General features: G+C 46.2%; 1 protein-coding gene across 2 annotated transcripts in view; it reads right to left on the bottom strand.

The window, feature by feature from the left end:
- The window catches only part of Rab3b (RAB3B, member RAS oncogene family), a 67,049-nt gene extending 52,384 nt beyond the window's left edge, over nt 1-14,665 (bottom strand). The window contains 2 exon segments of one of the 2 annotated variants that reach the window (NM_031091.2): nt 431-658; nt 14,554-14,665. In NM_031091.2, coding sequence (NP_112353.1) covers nt 431-658 — 228 coding nt within the window. In that variant the 5' untranslated portion in view covers nt 14,554-14,665. 2 annotated transcript variants of the gene reach the window in all.
- Nucleotides 14,666-22,431: the final 7,766 nt, after the last annotated feature.

Here is a 22,431-nt window from a genome sequence, read left to right as displayed (position 1 = left end):
ATAATTAATCCATAACTAATATCTATGGCACGTGTACTATGTCCCAGAAACAACACTAAGTAATTTGATGAGATCAAAATCCCCTCTGAAGGAAAGGGTGGTCCAGAGGGTTAAGTAACTTAGGCATGTTTCCATGGCTTTTAAGTGGGAGAAGTAGAATTAGGGTCTGTCACCCTCATGTCTGGTTTCTTGGTCACTCTTCTATAAAAGCCACAATAAAGTTTTTTGGACAGCTAAGCAGTAGCAAGTGAACCCCAGCCCCTGAGGAGAATAAACATGTAACATAAACGTGGGACAGTGGAGGCCCAGAACTGAAATGGCGTTGATCTCTGATGCTGTAAGACCCAGAGGTCACAAACCAGCCCCACCTCCTAGACCTTTTATTGATAGTGAGTTCTACCTCATTCTGCCCACGGTGCCCAGCACTCACCCATATCTGCAGCTTCACACGCTTCTCATGACGGTAAACTGTCTTCACTTTGAAGTCGATACCCACAGTGCTGACAAAGGCAGGGGTGAAGGTGTCATCAGCATAGCGGAAAAGGAAGGAGGTCTTCCCGACGCTGCTGTTGCCAATGATGAGCAGTTTGAACATGTAGTCAAAGTTCTGGTCAGAGGCATCTCTGATTCCAGTGTTACCATCAGTTACTGAGGCCATCTGTAAGAGAGACCTGTGGTCACTCTGCTGTGACTTAGTGACCTTCTAATGGTCACCGGTCATTGCAGAAGAAATACTACACAGAGCTTCCCCACCACTGTTCCTGCCTCAGATGTTGTCTCAGGATTGGGGTGGAACCCAACTCTTCCCATTCATTCTTTCAACAAATATTTACTGAGCCCTTTGCTCTGGGGTGAGCCCTGTGCTGAGCACCGGGTGGGGGGTGTTCAAATATGAATCACACATGGTGACTGATCTCAAGGTTGCCACAGAAAACAACGGAAGAATGGAAAACATGACTAGCAGAACAGCAGACAGATAACAAGTCGGGTAAGCCCTAGTGTACTCTGGAGACCTGGTGATCACAGAGTCTTCTATTGGAGGTCAGGCTCTAGATTGAACTATTGTTCTCTGTTCGTAAACCATTTTATGTGACTCACAGCTCTACAGCTAAAATCTGAACAGTTTTTAACAGTTCCAATTTCACAAAGAACCAACTGACTAAACACACCACTCTTTTTTAAAAGAATTGTTTTATTAATTTACATTCCAAATATTGCCCCCTTCCCAATCCTCCTCCAAGAGTTCTTCACCCCATATTCCCTTCCCTTGGCCTCTGAGAGGGTGATCCCCACCCCATACCCTGCCGACCTACTCCCATCTCACTGTGCTTCATGAAACTGAAAAGCTCCTGTAAGGCAAAAGACACTGTCATTAGGACAAAAGAGCAACCTACAGATTGGGGAGAAAAATCTTCACTAACCTTACATCTGATAGAGGGTTAATATCCAAAATATTTAAAGAACTCAAGAAGTTAACCTCCAAAAAATCAAATAACCCAATTTAAAAAATGGGGTACAGAGCTAAACAGAATTCTCAACAGAGGAATCTTGAATGGCCAAGAAGCATTTAAAGAAATGTTCAACAGAACTGCAAGTCAAAATGACCCTAAGATTCCACCTTACATCAATCAGAATGGCTAAGATCAAAAACTCAAGTGACAGCACATGCTGGCGAGGATGTGGAGAAAGAGGAACACTCCTCCATTGCTGGAGTGATTGCTAATTGGTATAACCACTCTGGAAATCAGTCTGGTGGTTCCTCAGAAATTTGAAATAGTCCTACCTGAAGACCTAGCTAACTGCTCCTGGGTATATACCCAAAAGGTGCTCCACCATACTACAAGGACACATGCTCCACTATGTTCATAGCAGCCTTATTCATGATTGCCAGAAGCTGGAAACAACCCAGATGTCCTTCAACTGAAGAATAGATACAGAAAATGTGATTCATTTACACAATGGAATACTATTCAGCTAAAAACAAATGAGGACATTATGAATTTACAGCAAATGGTTGGAACTAGAAAATATCCTGAGTGAGATAATCCCGACCCAAAAGGACATACATGGTATGTATTCACTGATAAGTGGGTATTAGCCCAAAAGTACAGAATACCCATGATACAACTCACAGACTGAAAGAAGTTTAACAAGTAGGAAGGCTCAAGTAAGGATGTTTCAATCCCACTTAGAAGAGGGAACAAAATAATCTTGGGAGGCAGAGGGAGGGAGGAATCAAGGTGGGAAAGGGGAGGGGGAGGGCAAAAGGGGAACAAGATCATGTATGGGTGGGGGGATACAGGAGAGAAGCCCAGAGGGTCAGGACAATGAATGGAAATATGCAGCTGAGGGTGGTGGGGGCAAGGGATGGGGGGAACCTCTTGAAAGTCCCAGAGACCTGGGATGTGAGAGGTTTCCAGGACTTAATGGGAATGACCTTTGCCACAATGCCCAACAGTGGAGAGATAGAACCTGAGGATACCACCTCCAATAGATAGACATGGCTTCCAGTGAAGGGATGGAGTCACCAATGCTCAACTCTTCAAGGTTTTCTCCTCAGTCATTTGCCCATCTACCTGTGCTATCTTTATATCCAAATATGCCGGTGATTTCTCTGTAATCCAAAGACTTCTGTCACAGGATGTTTTCCTTTGGTTCCTTCTGCCTGGAGCCCTCTTTCCTTCTGATTGCCCACTCACACCCATGGTGTCACTGCCCCTGAATGTGGCAGAGCCATGCTCTCTGCTCCCACAGTGCTCTGCTGCCCTGCATCATTGCACACTTCTCTACTGCCCCTCCATCAGAGTGAGCATCTGGAACCTAGTGTATTCTGTTCCTGTGTCCCTGACCCTGGCTTTAAGCTGAAATCCCAGCCTATCACAGAACTCTGAACATACGTGAAGGACTTAAAAAGTCATTTTGTCCCTCTGGGCACTCAATCTCTTTGTCTGGGAAATGGGAAGAACAGTCTCTTGTATTTTCTCAGAAGACTTGAGAGAGATTAAAACAAACAAACAAAAGACTGGCATGCTATTTGTCTGCTTTCTGATACTGTGATACAATGCTGACCAAAAACAACTTGAGGAGGAAATGGTTTATTCGGTTTACACATCCCAATCCACAGTTCATTGAGGGAAACTGAGGCAGAAGCTCAAGGAAGGAAGCAGAAGCCATGGAGGAATACTGCTTACTGGCTTGCTCAGCCTGTTTTCTTACACACCCAAGATCTCCTGTCCAGAAATAACACTGCCCACAGTGAGCTAGGCAGTCCTACATCAATCATTAATTTAAAAAGTACTAATGGAGGCAACTCCTCAATTGAGAGTTCCTCTTCCCCCAAATATGTCAATGCGACAAAAACCAACCAGGAAAGACATCTTAAAAACTGGTAAACATCACAGTGGTGTAAACATTTCTGGTAATTCTGTCCTTTGGAACCTTGATTCTTTATCTGTTCGTTCCCTCATTCATCTATTCAGAAAATATGTACTACATATCAAGTCTAACACCATCGTCTCCTTCCATAGAACGCCTGAATCTAAACCCCATAATCCAGATCTAACCCAACAATTTAACACTTGGTCTTATGACTTCACTCATCTTCTTTTAAAAAAAAAAGTTAACGTTTACTCTGTGGTGTGTGTGTGTGTGTGTGTGCTTCACTGCACACATGTGAAGGTCTGAGGACAGCTTGCAGTAGTTGGTTCTCTCCTTCCACCATGTGGATTTCAGGGATTATTTTAGTCACTGTTCTATTGCTACAAAGAAACACCGTGACCAATACAACTATTATAAGAGAAAGCATTTACCTGGGGGCTTGCTTACAGTTTCAGAGGCTTATAGACCAGGTCCAGAGAAAGATTCTGGACCTAGCATAGTCTTTTGAAACCTCAAAGTCTACCTTCAGTGACACACTTCCTCCAAAAGGGCCATACTTCCTAATCCTTCTAATCCTTTCAAATAGTGCCATTCCCTAGTGACTAAGCATTCAATTATATGAGCCTATAAGGGCCATTCTTATTCAAACCCTCACAGGGATTGAACTCATGTCAGAATTTGTGGTGAGCTCCTTGACCCTCTGAGCCATCTCACCAGCTCTAGTCTTTTTGTCTTTTGAGATAGGCTCTGCAGCCCAGAACTTGCCTAAGCTTTCCAAGCACTGGGATTAAAAGTGTGAGTGAAATCCAGATCTTTGTAGTTGTTTCTTCTATATCTTGGAAGCCTCTCTTAGAGGCTCACATAGTACCCTGCTTAGAATCCTTTAGCCTCTCTTCTTCCTGGACACAAGACACGGGTGAGTTAAGTGGTCAGAGGAGGATGGAGTCACTCTATGTGAACCAATGTTCAGGTTCTCATTCTTTTTTGGGGAATTCCTGAGGGTTTTGTTTTGTTTCTCAGTGAAAAAAGGAGGATCAGTGGCTCAGTGGGAAACAGCACTGGATTGCACCTGATGACTTGGGTTTCATCCCTGGAAACCTACGTGATGGAGGAGAGAACTGACTCCCCTGAAAGATGACCTCTGACCTCCACACATGTTAAGAGCACAAACACACACAAAATTTTAAATAAATGAATGTTAAAAGAAAGAAGGTGGGTTGGGGATTTAGCTCAGTGGTAGAGTGCTTGCCGAGCAAGTGCAAGGCCCTGGGTTCGGTCCCCAGCTCCGAAAAAAAAGAAAAAAAAAAAAGAAAGAAAGAAAGAAAAAGAAAGAAGGGGGAGCCTAGTAGATTTGGCTCCATGAACCTCCCGGATCAACTATAAGGACAAGAAGCCAGTGAATGTGAAAAGATAAAGCTCTCTTAAAAATCAGATAAGTGTGCTCATATAAATATAATAAATCTTTAAAAATGGGGGGGTGGGACTGGAGAGATCAGTGGTTAAGTGTGGGGCGGCAGGCAATAGCTCAGTGGTAGAGCGCTTGCCTAGCAAGCTCAAGGCTCTGGGTCCTCAACTCCCGAGTGGGGTGGGGGGAGAAAAAAAAGAAAAAGAAAAGTATCCTGGTCTAGGTAGGTTGAATCCCTGGGAGACCCTAAAAGGGATGGCAGGTGCATTCCCAGTCTCCCAGAATATCAGGGCCTCAATAGCTGTGCCCCCTAAAGACACCCCCCCCCCAAAGAGGTTTTGAGACAGACCAGTTATGTAGGGCAATGCCTCAAGCCCCTCCTCCACAGGTGAGGACGTGACCACAGGTCATGTAGGCTCAAGACAGATCAGTCTTAGAGACAGGGCCACGCCCCTGAATATGTAGATGAGGTCTTCCCAAGCTCTCAGGTCAAACCAATAGGAAGTACCTGCTGTCAGACACTGACCCGTCCAAAACTGTATTTAAGAATCATGTTCAGAATTAAAGGTGTGCAGGAATTATTCCATCATCTGAGAGCTTCTGTCATAAGAGCTGTAACACTGTCACTTGGGGAAGAGATCTGCTCTCCCGAAATCGCTGCTAGAAGCTCTCTGCACCCCTCGATAGCTAGTCAGTCTCCTGCTGGCTCAGCCTAGCCCAACAACCCAAGTGGCGGGACACACACACACACACACACACACACACACACACACACACACACACACACACACGACACCAGAAGCAGTTTCCCCTCCCTGCCTGAGTTCTTTCCCACACACCTAGCCGGGCCAGAGATCGCTGTGAAGAGTCCCCACGCCCCCACCCCACCTACCCCAGAGCCAGAGCCCTACAGTTAAGAGCACTGTCTGCTCTTCCAGAGCTCCTGAGTTTAATTCCCAGCAACCACATGGTGGCTCACAACCATCTGTAATGGGATCTGATGCCCTCTTCTGATGTGTCTGAGGACAGCTACAGTGTACTCATATACATTAAATATATAATATTTTAAAAGATCAGATAAATATGTAAGGCTAGAAACAACCCTTTAATAAAACTTCCTCCACAACATTACTGCTGGCCTCCCGTGGGCTCTGTGCCCACTGTGCTTAGCTCCCAGCTCTCAAGTCTTTATCCAAGATTGATCTTTGAATCAATCTGCCACCAGGAAATGGCTCCCTAGGTGAGTATGGACCATGCCCTGGATAGCATTTACAAGGAAGGAGTCAGTGAGGTTGGAAGAGACAGATGGGCACCACTGGATACCTAAATTGTCTCGTAAACTTTCACTTTTAGTTTTCACATCCTACTTCAAGAACTGGTGATTCAAACCGGAGAAATGACTCAGGGGTTAAGAGTGCTTGTGTAAACATGAAGACATGGATTTGGATCCCAGCACCCGCACGACAAGCTGGGCATGGTCTCATGCATGCCTATAATGACACTACAATAGTGGAGACGGGAGGATCACTAGGCCTAGCTGCTTGCCAGTCTAGACAAATTAAAAAAAAAAAAGAAAGCAAGTTCCAAGCTCGGTGGATAAGGTGGATAAGGTGGATAAGGTGGGCAGTGGTAGAGAAGGACGCCTGATGCTCTTCTCTGGCCTTAGTGCACACTTACCTGTGCTCATCACACACACACACACACACACCCCTACCTTATATTCACACACACACACCCCTTATACACACACACACACACACACACACACACACACACAAATAAAAGCTGTTTTCAAAGTCCTCAGCTTTTAAAGTACATTCAAAAGTACTGATACTTTATAATTCTTCATAAATAATATTTCAGTGACATTTATAGCTATACCCAACATGTGTTGTCTGACCAATCCTTTAATGTTGTCTTCCTGCTTGAAAGATGGGTGTTTTGAATTTTAAGTGTTTTTGTTTTGTTGTTTGGTTTGGTTTTTTATTGTTGTTGCTGCTGCTGCTGTTGTCATGGTTTTGTGCATTTTTTTTTCTTTTTTTTTTTTTTTTTGAGACAGGATCCCTGTCCTTGTGTTATAAGACACAACTCCAGCTGGCCCAGAGATCCAAGTGTTGGGATGACAGACATATTGCTACCACATTGACTAATTTTGTCTTAAAGGTTGTTATTCTAGTCTTTCAAAAACTAAGTTACATTTATTTACTTATGAGGCGCTCCGAGGGTAACTTTTAGGTGTCAGTTCTCTCCTTCCGCAACATGGACTCCAGAGCGTTAGGCTTCACCCTCACCTGCTGAGTCTTCTCTCTTGTCTATCACACAACAGTGCAGTGGACATTTTCCACATAAGTCCTTATTGGTTTTATTCATTTTCCTAATTAGTTCCTGGGGATGGAGTCTGAGAAATAAACTTTCTGATGAGAGAGCAACTTTACTAAAGCATAGCTTTGATTCTTAACTCAATTTCAGGCCCTTTACCATATTTTATGCTCTAGGTAAATCTGGAAAAGAAAGTTAGGTGGATGCAAATCATTATCCCGTTTGAATTAAGGGATTTGGAAGGCCTCAAAGCTAGCAGCAAAGACAGGATGTAGTATCTTGCAGCATTAGGGGAGGTTGAGACTGGCTGCTCTAGCCATCCGCAGCATTCCTGAACGAGTCACATACCTTCTGTAAGCCAGAGTATTCGCCCTAAAATCAGGAAATATCACCTACTTCATAGAGTCATGGTATAAACACAGTCAACAAACTACATCTAAACAACATAGTGCTGATTTGTGGTTACAGTCTTTATTATTTTATTGACCCCTTTATTTCACCTCTCCTCTGTCTCTATCTCTCTCTGTCTCTCTGTCTGTCTCTCTCACTCTCTTTCAGTTTTTCGAGACAGCACTTCTCTGTGTGGCCCTGGCTGTCCTGGAACTCACTATGTAGAGTAGACTGACCTCAAACTCACAGAGATCTGCCTGCCTCTGGCCTCCCAAGTGCTGACATTAAAGGTGTGTGCCATCATGCCTGGCTTTTAATTCACTTCTGCAGTCAACTTTTTCAACTGTCTTCCTGGTCCCTTGGGCTCTAGTATTTTGCCTATTGTATGAAGAACTGTCCCCGCCCCTGAATTCTGGGTGGCTCTGGCCATCTCTCACCTGGCAACTTCTATAGCAATCCCTTAGGGAGTGTTACTTCTTTCAATAAACATTTATCAGACTAACAATGTAAATTCCTATTACTTTTTTTCCATTGTATAGCCAGAGTAATGCTTTCGAAATATTTTTAAACTATTACTTCTGTGTAGGTGTGTGAATCTGCTTAAATGTAAGTGCACTAAGTGGGTTCAGGAGCCCTCAAAGGCTGGAAGAAGGTGTTGGGTTCCCTAGAACTGAAATTACAGGTAGTTATGAGTCACCACCCAGTGTGGGTACCAAACCAAACCTAGGTCATCTGCAAGGGTAGTAGGTGCTTTTAACCTCTGAGCCACTTTTTTTTGGTGGGGGAAGGGGTAGAATATTGCTTTGGAACTCACTAAACAGCTGACCTTGAACTCATGACACTTCTGCCTTGGCCTCCCAAAGACTCAAAGTACAGATATGTCCCACATGTCCAGCAATTTTACATTCTCAAGTTGCTAGGATTAAAGGGCTCTTGAAACTGGGTATGTTGGTACAGGGCTGTAATGTTAGCATTTAGGAGGTAGAGGCAGGAGGATCAGGAATTCAACATCATCTTCAGCTTTATTTCAAGTTTAAAGCCAACCTAGGTTACAGAGGATCTTGTCGATAGATGAATGGATGGATGAATGGATATATGGATGGATAGATAGATAGATAACAGATGGATGGATGGATAGATAACAGATGGATGGATGGATAGATAGATAGATAGATAGATAGATAGATAGATAGATAATAGATAGATAGTTTCAAAAGGTGGAGCTTGGGGCTTCTTTTTATCTTAACAGGAAGCCGAATACTGGTCCCAGTTTCCCCAGAATCTCAGTGCAGGAACCTGGGAGTTACTCAAGCTCTAAGCCTCAGCGTGCTGACCCGAGGATAATATCATCCCATGAAGCTGCTGTCAAGTTTATATAATAGGATGAATATAAATGCACTTCATTCACCATGTTGACAAGTTGTGTGTGTGTGTGTGTGTGTGTGTGTGTGTGTGTGTGTGTTCACGTAGAACCCTCAGGAAGTGTGCCGGCCTTTGGTTATGCTAAGGCTAGGGAGTGGGGAGGAATGGGAAAAGTGAAAGTTTCATTTTATTTTTTAAAGATTTAGTTTTGTATTTTGTGTGTGTAGGTGTTTTGCTTGCATGTGTACATGTGTACTATCTGTGTACAGTGTCCACAGAGAGGCCAGAAGAGGGTGTTGGATCCTCTGGAAATGCAGTTACAGATGGTTGTGAGCCACCATACCCAGGTCCCCTGCAAGGGCAGCAAGTGCTTAACCAGCAAAGAGCATACATTTTAAATGCTGACCTCATTTAAATATCTGATCTCCCTGCCCCCTCACTTGCCAGGTAAGAAACACGGAGGCTGCACAAAGAACAGCGATTTGTCCAAAGTCACATGACAAGCCAGTCGGTGGCCAGGACGTCTGTTACCTCATGTCTCCCAGATTTGGCTGGGCCTAGGGAAAATAAAACAGTAACAAGTTTCAGGTAAGCCAGTGTTCCCAGGGTGGAGTGTCAGGACGCCCGCCACATAGTGTTTGCCACACTGTGCTGTCAAGTCTGCTTATGTGGACACAGTACAGCTACCCCAGCGGGTTGTGTGAGAACAGAGACAGAGAGCAGAGTGGAAATGTTCAGATGGAACCCCCTGAGGGCATCTTCTCAGGTGGGGGCAGGAGTGACACAGACATCTGGTGGAGAAGCAGAAAGCGGCTCAGCAGGCAGCCGCCCGAGGCAGATCTGAGCAGACAGGTCACTGCGCAGCAGTGCTCACAGAACCGCGTTTGTGCGATAAGCATCGATCAAACCATCCCTCTCTTTTGTGACAGGCACATAAAATGATAACGCTGGGTAGCTCACTGTGTCCGTGACAAGCAATACAGATGAAGGCCCAGGAATCATCTTGGGAAGCCATTATTGGTCCCAGACTTGAGCTGGGTGGGGGTGGGGGTGGGGGTGGGGGTAAGGGTCCTCCCCAGAAAGCTGTTGTGAAAAATAAGTAACCCTTTCAGTCCCGTAGGCAGCAAGAAAGAGCACTTAAGGAAGAAGCTGATGTCGGTTAAAGGGGTGAATGTGGAAAGAGCCCTGGAGTTCAGCAGGAAGAGACCAACTGGGTGAACACAGTGCAGAGGGAATGGATGTGCTTTTTTGATGGAGTCAGAAGACTGACCATGGCTTTAAGTCTCAGAGGCTCGGGTGGAGCCCGGCAATCTCAATAATTAATTATGGAACTATAGGCAAATTATACCCTCAGCCTCAGTTTCCTCTCTATAAAATGATTGGCAAATGGGTCCCTGGGACAGCTGTTATGGCATTAAAGTCAGTATGGAAGTACTGACACTTTATAGGGTCTGGGGATGCACTCAGTCAGTAAAACATTTGCCTCGTAAGCACACAGACCTGAGTTCAATACCTGAATCCAGGTAAAAATGCTGGACGAGGTGACATGTGCCTACAATCTCAGCACAGGGTAGGCAGAGACTGGGAGATTCTGCAGGGCCTACTGGCCTGCCAGTATAGCTTTAAAAGCCTCTTAATTAAAAAAACATTTGCTCTGTGTGTGTGTGTGTGTGTGTGTGTGTGTGTGTGTGTGTGTGTGCGCGTGCGTGTACATGGGTTAATGTTCTCGTGTGGAAGAGGTCAGAACACAGCTTAATGGAGTTGGTTCTCTCCTTCCACCATGTAGGTCCCAGGGATTGACCTGGTCATCAGGCTTAGTAGCAGTCACCTTTACCTTCTGAGCCATCTTGATATACATATACATATACATATACATATACATATACATATACATATACATATACATATACATATACATATACATATACATACACATACACATACACATACACATACACATATACATATACATATACACATGCACGTGCATCTTAAATGCTGGAAGTAGTTTGGGGTTTAAAATCAAACCAATTAGATTTAGTGTCCTGTTCTACCACACGTTTATTACATAGATAAGGAAACACAGTTTCCCTCCTTTATAAAGTAAACTTTGTTGGGAAGATTGTAGACAATGTGGACAATGTACCTAACATAACACATGGAACTTAGAAGACAGTCAATGAATGTAACTCTCTGCCCTCCTCAGGGAAACATTTATTAGTGGAGCAAGAAGGGAGGCAGAGGCCATGAAGACGCTCAGAAAGGAATCCCTGGAAGTGAAAGGGGAAGGAGGGGACTAACTCCTCCAACTGGTCTTCTGACCTCCATGCCTGCACAAGGCACACTCACTGCCAAAATACACCTTGTATGTGTACACACACACACACACACACACACAATTTTTACAATTTAAGACACTTTTAAAGGAAGTTGGATAAATGTGTGGAGCTTGTTCAGTTGTATGCATTCTTCCCCCAAATCACACTTTTACAATTTACTCCTCCTTTAGACCATTCCTGGTTGCCAACCTAACACCACCAACCCCGCCCAGCCTCCCTGCCTTCCCAGGACTCTCATAGTCACAAACACTCTCACAACGGCTACCATTTATTGAGCACTTGCTAAATGTCGGCTAGCATTCTACTAGTTGCTTCGGAGACATTCTACCTTCCACGCAATCAAGACTCGATCCGTGCTGGTTTTCTTCCTTCTGATTGGAAGCAGGTAGTCAAGGACGCCACGCCAGGCACACCTGCACAGCCACTCTGGCTTCTCTGGAACAGTGCTCTACTGTTTACAAAACTCTTGTCAACCCACGTCATTCTCCTTGATTCTTACAACCATGGGGCAATTTCCCACTCAATCCACAGTCACCGTGCACCTACAGCACGCCAGATGCTCTGTGAGCTCCTCAGGGACCTCGGGAGCTCATTCTCAGTCACTGATGCTTCCTTTCCTATCGTGTTCCTTCGCCTTTTCCCGTGCTATGTCTTCTGACAGGAGCATATTTTACCCCACTGCTAGCTAAATCTTTCATGTTTAAGAGACTTCGCTGACCCATCTGCCTTCTTCAAATCACTCTTCTCCCAACACACTATGGCTTCTGACTCCCACAAGTGGCCTTTACTGACTTCCATGGTCTTCCTCTGTTTTTTTTTTTAATTTTTATTTTGTGTGCTGTGTATACATGTGTGTGTGGTATTGGTGTGGTGTATGTGGCCTGTGTGGTGTAGTGTGTGTGTGTGTGTGTGTGTGTGGTGTTGTATGTGTGTGGTGTTAAATGTGCATACATGTGTGTGGTGTGGTATAGTGTGTGCACGTGTCTGTGGTGTACACACAGAGGCACTTTTACCCCGTGTGCATATGTGTGTGGTGTTTGTGTATATGTGTGTATGTGGTATATATGTGTGTGTGGCATGTGTGGTGTGTGTGTGGTGTGTATGTATGTGTCTGTGTACACACAGAGTTACCCTGCATGCATGTGTGTGTGTGGTGTTTATGTGTATGTGTGTATTTGTGTGGATGGTGTGTGTGTGTGGTGTAGTGTGTAACGTATATGCTTGTGTCTGTGGTGTACCCACAGATGCACGTTTACCCTGTGTGCATGTGTGTAGTATATGGTGTTATGTGTGCGGTGTGTGGTGTGTTTGTGTGGTGTGTATGCATGTGTATGCATGTGTCTGTGTGTCTGTTGTATATGCACAGAGGCATGTTTACCCCGTGTGTGTGTGTGTGTGTGTGTGTGTGTGTATGTGTGAGTGTGTGTGGTATGTGGTGTGTATGCATGTGTCTGTTGTGTATGCACAGAGGCATGTTTACCCCGTGTGTGTGTGTGTGTGTGTGTGTGTGTGGTGTGTGGTGTGTGGTGTGTGTGTGTGTGTGTGTGTGTGTGTGTGGTGTGTGGTGTGTATGCATGTGTCTGTTGTGTATGCACAGAGGCATGTTTACCCCGTGTGTGTGTGTGTGTGTGGTGTGTGTGTGTGTGTATGTGGTGTGTGTGTATGTGTGGTGTGTGTGGTGTGTGTGGAATGGTGTGTGTGTGTGTGTGGTGTGGTGTGTGGTGTGTGTGATGAATCTGTGGTGTATGCACAGAGACACACTTACCCTGTGTGCTTGTGTGCCATTGCACATGCAGAGGCTAAAGGAGGGCACTGGGCATCATCCTCTTTTGCTCTCCATCTTACTTTTTACTCCTAGATTTAGTTAATTTTTAATGTGTATGAACGTCTTACCTACATTTCTGTATGTACAGACACCACACTATTGCCTGGTGCCTGTAAAGATCAGAAGAGGGTGTCAGATTCCCCTGGAACTGCATTGGGATGGTTACGAGCCACGTGCTGTTCCCAAGAACTGAACCCTGTCTTCTACAAGAGCAACAAGTGCTCCTGACTGAGGAACCATCTCTCCAGCCCTGCCTTTCGAGACTGTCACATTTCAAGCTCCGGGGGTTCACCCTGACTATGTCCCTACAACTAGAGTTACAGGCACAGAGATGATGCCAGGCTCTTACAGGCTGAAGATTTGAATTTAGGTTCTCAGACCTGAGAAGCAAGTGCACTCCTCTTCTTCTGTTTCGGGATGTAGAAGGGGTGTGCTCCATCTGCTTGCACGGGGGTACACACACACACACACACACACTCATTTCGTTTACAGCCTACAGTTTATCATGTGGATTCTGGGAAGGTGGGATGGAGAACCCCACTTCCACTCCACACCTCTTTTGGCTTCTAGAGGCTGTTATCCTGCCTTCTCAGTCTTTTCCATGCTTGACTCCAAGATAGAATTGCATGTGGATGATTTTTTTTCTGTTTGCTATTCTCTTCTTGCCCATGACTCCAGTTGGCACTGTAGTCTGGTCCAGTGTCTGCTGTCCTCATGCTGTGAGGAGCCAAGATGCGGCTAGTGCCAAGGCTGTACTCAACCCTTATAACATTTCTCACCTCACACCCCTCATCCCTGCAATCTCACTCTCCAAGTTCCCTCAAGGTTTCTCTGCTTCCAGCTGCAAGGACCCTGCTCCATTCCAGCGCCATCTCCTCCTTCCTGACCAGAACTTAGGTGTCCTTAGCCTATAAAGACGGTCAAGACCCTCTCCCCTACCTAGTTCCCACCCCTCCCTCTGCGGGCGGAGTAGACCCAGCTGGCTCCCCACATTTCCCTTCTTCCAAGCCCATCCCCTTCAAGCCCCACCCCTATGTCTCTATCCACCGAGACCCTCTCACTGGTACTAGCGGGGGCTAGGCTCTGTACCCTTTGACTCCCAGCTAACCACACTCATCCCGGAAGTCCTGATCCTCAACCCCACCAGACACCGTTCTTGCCCTGAGCCCCTTCCTTTCAGCCCTTGCTCTTCTGCTTGTCTCAAAGACCCTCGAGCCCACCCCAGCTCTCCGCCTTCACGCCCCCTTTCGCTTGCCTCCCCTCCTTCCTTTTAGCATCCCTCTGCTGCCCTAAGATGTACCCAGCCACCCCTCACTGCCTGCAGTAGCTGTTCATCTGCCCCCAGCCCCAATGGTTCCTGCTTCCCAGCGGACCTGGGAATCCCAGGGTGCGGAGTGCGAGCCAGCACTCCTGCTCTGCTGCGATGCGGGTCCCTGGCAGCCTCCTGCAGCCCCTCTCTGAGTCCCCTAGGCTGCCTAGCACTCGGTCCCCTGCTCCCAGGCAGTGTGGAGCCGGGTCGGGGCCGCGCCCCTTACCTCGGATAAGAGCTGGCTCGCGGCACACTGCAGCCGGACTGTTGCACCTGGCAGTAGTGGACGAGAGGCAGGCGGGGCGGGTCTGGTTCCCACCTCGGCTACGGAGGGTTGAGGCTCTGGCAGAAGATGGGTTGGGTTCCCGCTGGGTCCAGGCCCCGCCTCTGGGCGGAACCCACGTACGATCCGTCCTGCCCCTCCGTTCCTGGCAGGTGTAGGAAATCCAGGACTTCTTGGGAACCCCCCAGACCCTGTATATCTGGGTAACTATATGATCTGTCCACATTCACCTACAGGGTGTTCAGAGGGCTTTGACGATGATGTAGATGATGATGGCGTCAAATTTTGCTATTTCCAAATGCTTTTACTCCATTCCCATAAACTCTCAAGGAGGGAGCACAACCTGTCTACAAAGTGAAAACTGAGCTAGGAAGCTGGGTATTATCCTCTGCCCCGCCCACCACCCCTTCATGGTCCATGTCCTTTGAGACTGGTAATCCCATCTGAACAAATTCAATCCTTCCTCTTACTTTCCTTTTCGCTGCAAAAGTATCCTGGTTCAGGACTCACAGCTTCTGGCCTGAACCAATGCAAGAATTCCAATTCCTGCCTCTCTTTCCAGCCTTTATACCAGGGGCCCGAGTAACCTTTTGAAATGCCACCGACCTTGTTAAAATAACCCTCACTGCGTCTCCATTAACAGCAGTAGCATGGGGATTGCCAGCTGCGGTGGTAAATGTTCTTGTCTGAGGCTTAGCAGGTCCCAGATCTTCCACGAGTGGTAGGTTCAGGAGGTAAATAGCACCCTCGACTTCAAATCTTTCTGTGGATTTCACTTTCCATTGTCCTGAGGTCCCTGGGATGACAGTTAGGGTCTAGTGTTCTTATTCTTTCCTTCCTTCCTTTCTTTATTTCTCTTAACGATTTATTTTTATTTCATGTACATTGGTGTTTTGCCTGCATATATGTCTGTGTGAGGGTGTAACTAGAGTTACAGACAATTGTGAGTTGCCCTGTGAGTGCTAGGAATCGAACCCAGGTCCTCTGGAAGACCAGCCAGTGCTCTTATCCACTAAGCCATTTCTCTAGCTTCTCTTTGTCCTTTTCTATAGTCATCCCCACCCCAGATCATAGAAACATGAGTCAGGTAACAACGCCAGATTTTTCTCAGTTCCATTATGACTTGTCTGTTTCTTTCCAGCCTCTCTGCCTCTGCGTCAGAGTCCTCATCCTCTCGATGTTTGTTAGAGCTGCATTCCAACCCCCTTTTGGTCAAGTTCCCACTGCCCATTTGGCTTCCAGCTTCCCCCATGCTCCGTCTAGAACCCTGGTTCTACCCCCTGCACCTTTGGAATGCTCAAGTTACCTCTTTATCTTTACTGAAACCTTACCCTCCCCTGGGACACTGCCTCCGTGGTAGCCCTCTGCAGAAAGGTTCTTCATTTTCTTAACCTCCAAGTATCATAACACCAGGAGGCAGGCGGCGTTGCCACGCCCACCGTCGTAGGCGGCACTGCCACGCCCACCCTCAGACAAAGATTTGCTCTCCTTTGCCCACCAGCCATATCGTTCTCTATGGCTCCCCACCACTAACACTGGTGCCTCACTGCTCCTCATGCTCGGATGCTCTCGGTCCCTGGGATGCCATCCCCTTCACTAGCTGCTGCCCTGCCATGGATGGCGACTTCAGTGATGTATGGGGTCTCCTGACTTCCATCCCTTTGCCTCTGCTTTGAATGGCTGTGTCATTAACACCCACAGCCACACCTGACCCTCCTACTCATCTAGAACTTCTGGAGAGATGGCTCAGTGGTTTAAGAGCACTGACTGCTCTTCCAGAGGTCCTGAGTTCAAATCCCAGCAACCACATGGTGGCTCACAACCATCTGTAATGGGATCTGATGCCCTCTTCTGGTGTGTCTGAAGACAGCTACAGTGTACTTATATATAATAAATAAATAAATCTTAAAAAAAAAAAGACCAAACACCCCATGGCTTGTTTCAAAGGCCAAGATGGATAAGAGTAGCCCATTCTTCACAGGAACAATGAGATAACATAAAACAACCCTTTCAAAGTTGGGAAACAATAGAGAACAGATGGCATTGCTTTCCTTTAGCCTCAGGTCTGATTGCTTTCTCCTCCCTCCCCTGAAAGGCCATTACCATAGGAGAAGGAGCAGAGGCTTAGACCCACACAGGTTTTTTTCCTAATCCTTGTTCTGCCACTTGCTGGCTGAATGACCACAGGTCCGTTACCTCATTTTTCTAACACATGCACCCATTTCTTATCGTTAGGAAAATCAATAACAAAAACTGTCTCACTGTTGTTGTGAAGATCAGATGAGAAAACGACACTGGACAGTACTTGATAGAATGCTGGGCACACAGCAGGCACTCAATAAATATGAAATACTGTGGTTATTAGAACAGAAAAAAATGCCATTTTTATCCGCAACTGCCTTCTTAGAAGCATGAATCACAGTGCACAGAAGAGCCTTTTCTTTGATGCTGGGCCTTGATGAAGTTTGGGAAATTGGCTGACCAAACTGCTTTGTTAAAAAAAAAAAAAAAAAGAGAGAGAAGAGAAGAGGAGTTTGGAATTCACTCAGCAAATTAAGAGGAGGCAGTAATAGAGAAGAGAGAGGACAAAGAAAGTGATGAGTAAGGAAGTCAGTGGCTCAGTGGGTAAAGCACTTGCCCCACAAGCCTGAGGACCTTAGCTCAGATCCCCAGAACCCATGAAAAGCCAGACTCAGTAGGACCAGTCTGTGATTCTAGTGCTTCTACATGGAGATAGGAAGTGGAAACAGGAGGCTTCCTGGCTTATGCAGCCTCAAGCAAGAGACCCTGTATCAAAGCAGGGTGGAAGGTGACTGTGTGTGATACACACACACACACACACACACACACACACACACACACTTTTTAAAATCAGCGCTAGGAAGCCAAAAGAGGCTCCCCACTGCTCCACCCCTTCCTAGGAAGGTAAAAAGAGTACAAGTATTGAAACAGCCAAAGGGAGATGTGTAGATTGCCATGTATAGGATGTGACCCCTCCATGACCCTGAAGGCTTTAGGAAAGACTGTCAGACCCAGGTCTGCTTTCTGGAGAGGGGGATGTGAGGACGTTTGAGTGTGGCCGTAGAGCAATGTTTCAGCCTGTCCTGATTGAGAAAAAGACCAGAGGTGGAGAGAATACAGAAAGCTCACAGAATTCACAGACACCATGTGGGGACGTTTGCGATGACAAGATTTATGAAGTGTGAACATGAGTTCCAAGCCCATTGCACTTTGAGCTTAGAGGAACAAAAGGACGATCCTGGTGTTCGGGTCTGTCACATATGCCCCCCCAGCTCCTCTGTAACCTATGTCCCTATTCACTAGTGCTTGACCAACACAGACAAGAACATACTGAGTCAAACGATTTTTGATGGCCATTGTCTAGATCCAAATGCCCAAGTAAGAACGGGAAGAAAGACAAAATTCTGCCTTTTGCCTTGAATCAAAAGTATTGCCTACTGACTATAATGACAAGAATACATTCATCTTCAATGTAACCATACAAGGCACCTGTTTGTATCCACATTTTTTTTCTCAGCTCGGTTTACAGGTGAGCCTACACTACAATCGGCTCCAAGGGAGTCAACTCGCTTTAGCTCACACAGTTGGCAAATGGAAGAGGCAGGTGTCAGGTCTTTGTCTGTGTCTGGGTTCAGGACATTTTCTTTTTTTTTTTTTTTTTTTGGTTCTTTTTTTCGGAGCTGGGGACCGAACCCAGGGCCTTGCGCTTCCTAGGCAAGCGCTCTACCACTGAGCTAAATCCCCAACCCCCAGGACATTTTCTATTAGATTCATTGTAGTTATTCAGTGGGTACCGTCCACGTTAAGATTTCTACAAACCAAACTGCCTTAAACATCTTCTAATTGTTAGGGTAGGGAAATCGGTGCTCCAGGGCCTTAGTTTTTACACGACATAAAATGGATGCTTTTCATAAAATGAGAGTAACAGCTTAGAGTAGGTAGTAGCATGAGTACACGCTATTTGGAATGAACACAGAGTTACTCCAGTCACAGGGAGCTGCTCCCCGAATTCAATTGCTTGGAACAGGGCTCATTTATTATTTATCACAGTTCTGTGGGTGGCCGGATGGCCCCTTCCACGGTGTCATCCGTGCTCTGTTGTAAGATGTGTTCAGTTGGAATGTCTGGCTATAGGCGCTGGCTGAGGACTGGGCACCACAGCTCTTCTCCATGTGGTTACGTCATTAGTCTAGACTATGGATGCAGTATAGACTACTGGTATAGTAGCCCCATGATGGCATTCATTCACATTTGCAGCTATGAGCGAAACCAAGCCCCATGCCCAGCCAGATTCAAGAGAATGGAGAAATAAATCCCACCATGATTAGGGTGAAATCTAAGTCGCAGCACATACATGGGGGAGTGAAGAGCAATGGCCTTTCCTGCTGTGCATCAGAAGAGGAGACAGATCTGGGTGACCATGCGAATGATGAGTATCTCCAGGGCCACCTCTCAGGTTCACTGTTCTGCTCCTTTCCTCTGCACTTCAGCTTCTCACCTTGACAAATGAATGACCACGCAAGTCCCTTCTCCCCACCTGAGTCTCCTTATGAAGTGAGCCTGACTGAAATGCACAATACGAGCACTGCCCCATAGCCAGAACATCGTGGCTGGAATGTGAGACACATGCAGAAAATATTTGCCATATAGATATGCAAGTGACCAGAACCCAGCAAACCCGTGACTCCTCCCTCCCTCCTTCCCGCCTGCCTGTCTGCTAGCCCTCCATTTGTGCGGGGGGGGGGGGGGGGGAGGGGGTATTCTATCTCTCAGGAATGTTTCACTTCCTTTCACTTCTGCGGCTTGGACCTCCTTGTGGTCCTACTCCCAACAGAGCCATCAGTAGTGTCTCTACCACACTCCACAGGGCAGCAGAGGCTTCTTCCTAAGTCCATTTTTGAAAGGTCACCTCCAAATCTCACATCTTTAACATGAGCTCTTCTACCCCTTACCTCATTCTGGGCCATACTCCTCACGCCTAGGCCTGCACCCACATTAAACTATTTGGAACGTGTTGACCTGCTCCATAACATCCCCATGAGTTGGCATGTTTCTCCTCTCCCCAGGATGTCATTCACTTGAAAATATCTCCCGAGGCCCTTGATACAGTTTTAATGTGAACTATTTCTCTTGGATTGATACAGTAAGGCTTGGTTTCTACAGTGGTGCTGTTGGGAGGCAGTTGGAGTGGCTGTCTTAGGGTTTCTATTGCTGGGATAAACACCATGACCAAAAGCAAGTTGGAGAGGAAAGAGTTCATTTAGTTCATACTTTCACATCGCAGTCCATCACCAAAGGAAGTCTGGGCAGGAACTGAAACAGAAGCCATGGACACATGCTGTTTCTTATTCAACCCCAGGATGATCTGCCCAGGGGTGGCACCATGCGCAGTGGGGTGGGTCTTCCTACATCAATCATTAATCAAGAAAATGCCTGACAGAACCTGCTTATAGTTCAATCATACAGAGGCATTTTCTCAGTTGAGATTCCCGCTTCCCAAATTAGTCTAGCTTATGTCAAGTAGTGGGAAGTCTTAATATCATTAGGCTGCCTTCCAATGGGGAGAACGAGGCTCTGGTCTTTCCTCTCTCTTTAGTGTTCTGGTCATGAGCTAAGCAATTTTAGTCCCTTATACATTCTGGCCACAGGATCGATCCATCATGGACTTGACTTGCAAAACTGTGAGCTAAAACAAACCTTTTATCATTGTAAGTTGATTATTTGGTTTTGGATGTAGTAATGGAAAATTCACTAATACACACTTACTATGTGTGGAGATAAGGAACACATGGTTCCTGACCAAAAGGAGTTCAGTGTCTGCTGCAGCAGGAGACGAGGGTAACCTACACTCCACAAAGGCCAAGGACATGCCACTACCCAACATAGCACCTCCTGGACCATCCTTAGAAGGGCTGAGAGGTTATCTGCAATAAATACATGTACAAATATATTTATATTTATCCATCTGGCGCCTCATTGACTTTCATACTAAGCCTTTGAAGAGAGGAACAAAACATAGCATATTAGATGTGCACAAGCAATAACATGGTCTCTGGGAGGAAGGAAAGCAAGATTTAAAACAGGCTCGGGTGTGTGTGTGTGTGTGTGTGTGTGTGTGTGTGTGTGTGTGTGTGTGTGATGGTTAATGTTAATTGTTAACTTGATAAAATCTAGAATAACCTGGAAGATGGGACTTTGGGCATGACTGGGGAGGCTAATTGAAGTAGGAAGACCTAGCCATGGTAGGTGACACCATTTCCCAGGGATGGGGCACTACAACATGCATGGAGTAGGCAAGCTGAGCCCAAGCATTTATCCATCTCTGCGTCTCAACTATGGATGCACTGTGAGAGGTGCTCTAAGCTCCTTCTGTGCTACCTTCCCCACCACACTGTTCCTTGGACTGCAAGCCAAGAGAAACCCCAGTTCCCTTAGGTGTCTTCTGTCAGGGTACTTTGTCACAGCCCCAGGAAAAGTAACTAAGACAACACATTTAGCCAAATATAACTGTTTTCTCATATTAGGTGATCAAGGAGGAGCCGAGATCTCAGGCCTGGCACATGCCTGATCCCTCCATGCAGACTTGAAATTTAAGAAGCAGTAGGCACCAAGGGCTTAGAGAAGCAGCCTGGACAGATAGATGGACCAGCATGAGGTAGTAAATGGTGTGAATTCTTGGGGGAACCTCAGAGAGCCTTGGGTCTCTGGAAGCACGGGTATGTGGGTGGAGGAGCAGGAGATGGGTGGGACAGGAGAGGTCAGTCAGGCCCTGAGGTCAGCACTAAGAAGGATGCACTTGATGATCAGGGGAGCATGGCACCACTGGGGAGCACGGCACCATTGGGGAGCACGGCACCACTGGGGAGCACGGCACCATTGTAGGGTTTTATCTGAGGGAGGGGTTGGCAACATTTGTTATTTTTTAAAGATCTTAGCCTACATAATAGAGAACGAATTGGATATTCTAAGATATGCAAGAATCAAAGCAGGTGGGGTAGTTTTAAAAAAGATAAGACCCAAGTTGGGAGACACTATGTGATATAACGGAAAGGTTTGGTGACTAATTTGATGTAGATAGGGAGAAAGGAAATTAGGACAACCCATGAGAAAGGAAGAAAAGCCATAGGGACCATAGGGTCCAGAAGAGGGAACAAGGCCCCAGTGGTAAAGGCAGATGCTTTCCCTGCTCCAGCATTATAAAATAGCCCCTCATCTATTTGCTTTCCTTCCCTTTATCTATTTTCCCCTTTTGGAGACAGGGTCTCACGTAGCTCAGGTTAGCCTTCAACTTGTTATATGACAGAAGATATCAGGAAGCGTCTGACTCTCCTGCCTCCACCTCATAAATGCTGGGATTACAGGATTGCACCACCATACTCCTTTTGTGCAATACTGGGGACAGAACTCAGAGCCAGAAATGATTACTTATAATTATAGTCACTTATTTTTCTCTAGTTAAATCAACTCTACCATCTTCTCAGCCAGAGTCCACCAGTGTTAATCCCCTTGTCTCTGCCTCTCCCAGCCTCAGGGCCTCTTCATTGCCAGCAACAAAGCACACAGGGAGAATGCCTGTTCTATAATTTAACATGGAGAGTAGACGGCATCCTGTCACCAAGGCTTTAAGTCAATACTTGCAAGTTTATTGAGTAGCCAAAGGACACTGGAGTTAGCCTTTCCCAACCAGAGCAACATGGGGATCTCCCGTCTTGATATGCTCCCTCCTGAGGATGAGGGAGCCACCTGAAAGTTCTCTTTATCAAAATCTTTCTGACATAGCACTTACAACCCTCTGTTCCT

Source organism: Rattus norvegicus, chromosome 5, assembly GCF_021556685.1.
Source record: "Rattus norvegicus strain SHRSP/BbbUtx chromosome 5, alternate assembly SHRSP_T2T, whole genome shotgun sequence".
In the NCBI taxonomy this organism is placed as follows: domain Eukaryota; kingdom Metazoa; phylum Chordata; class Mammalia; order Rodentia; family Muridae; genus Rattus; species Rattus norvegicus.
The sequence above is the reverse complement of the archived record's forward strand: the minus strand, read 5'-3'. Positions and strand labels throughout refer to the sequence as shown.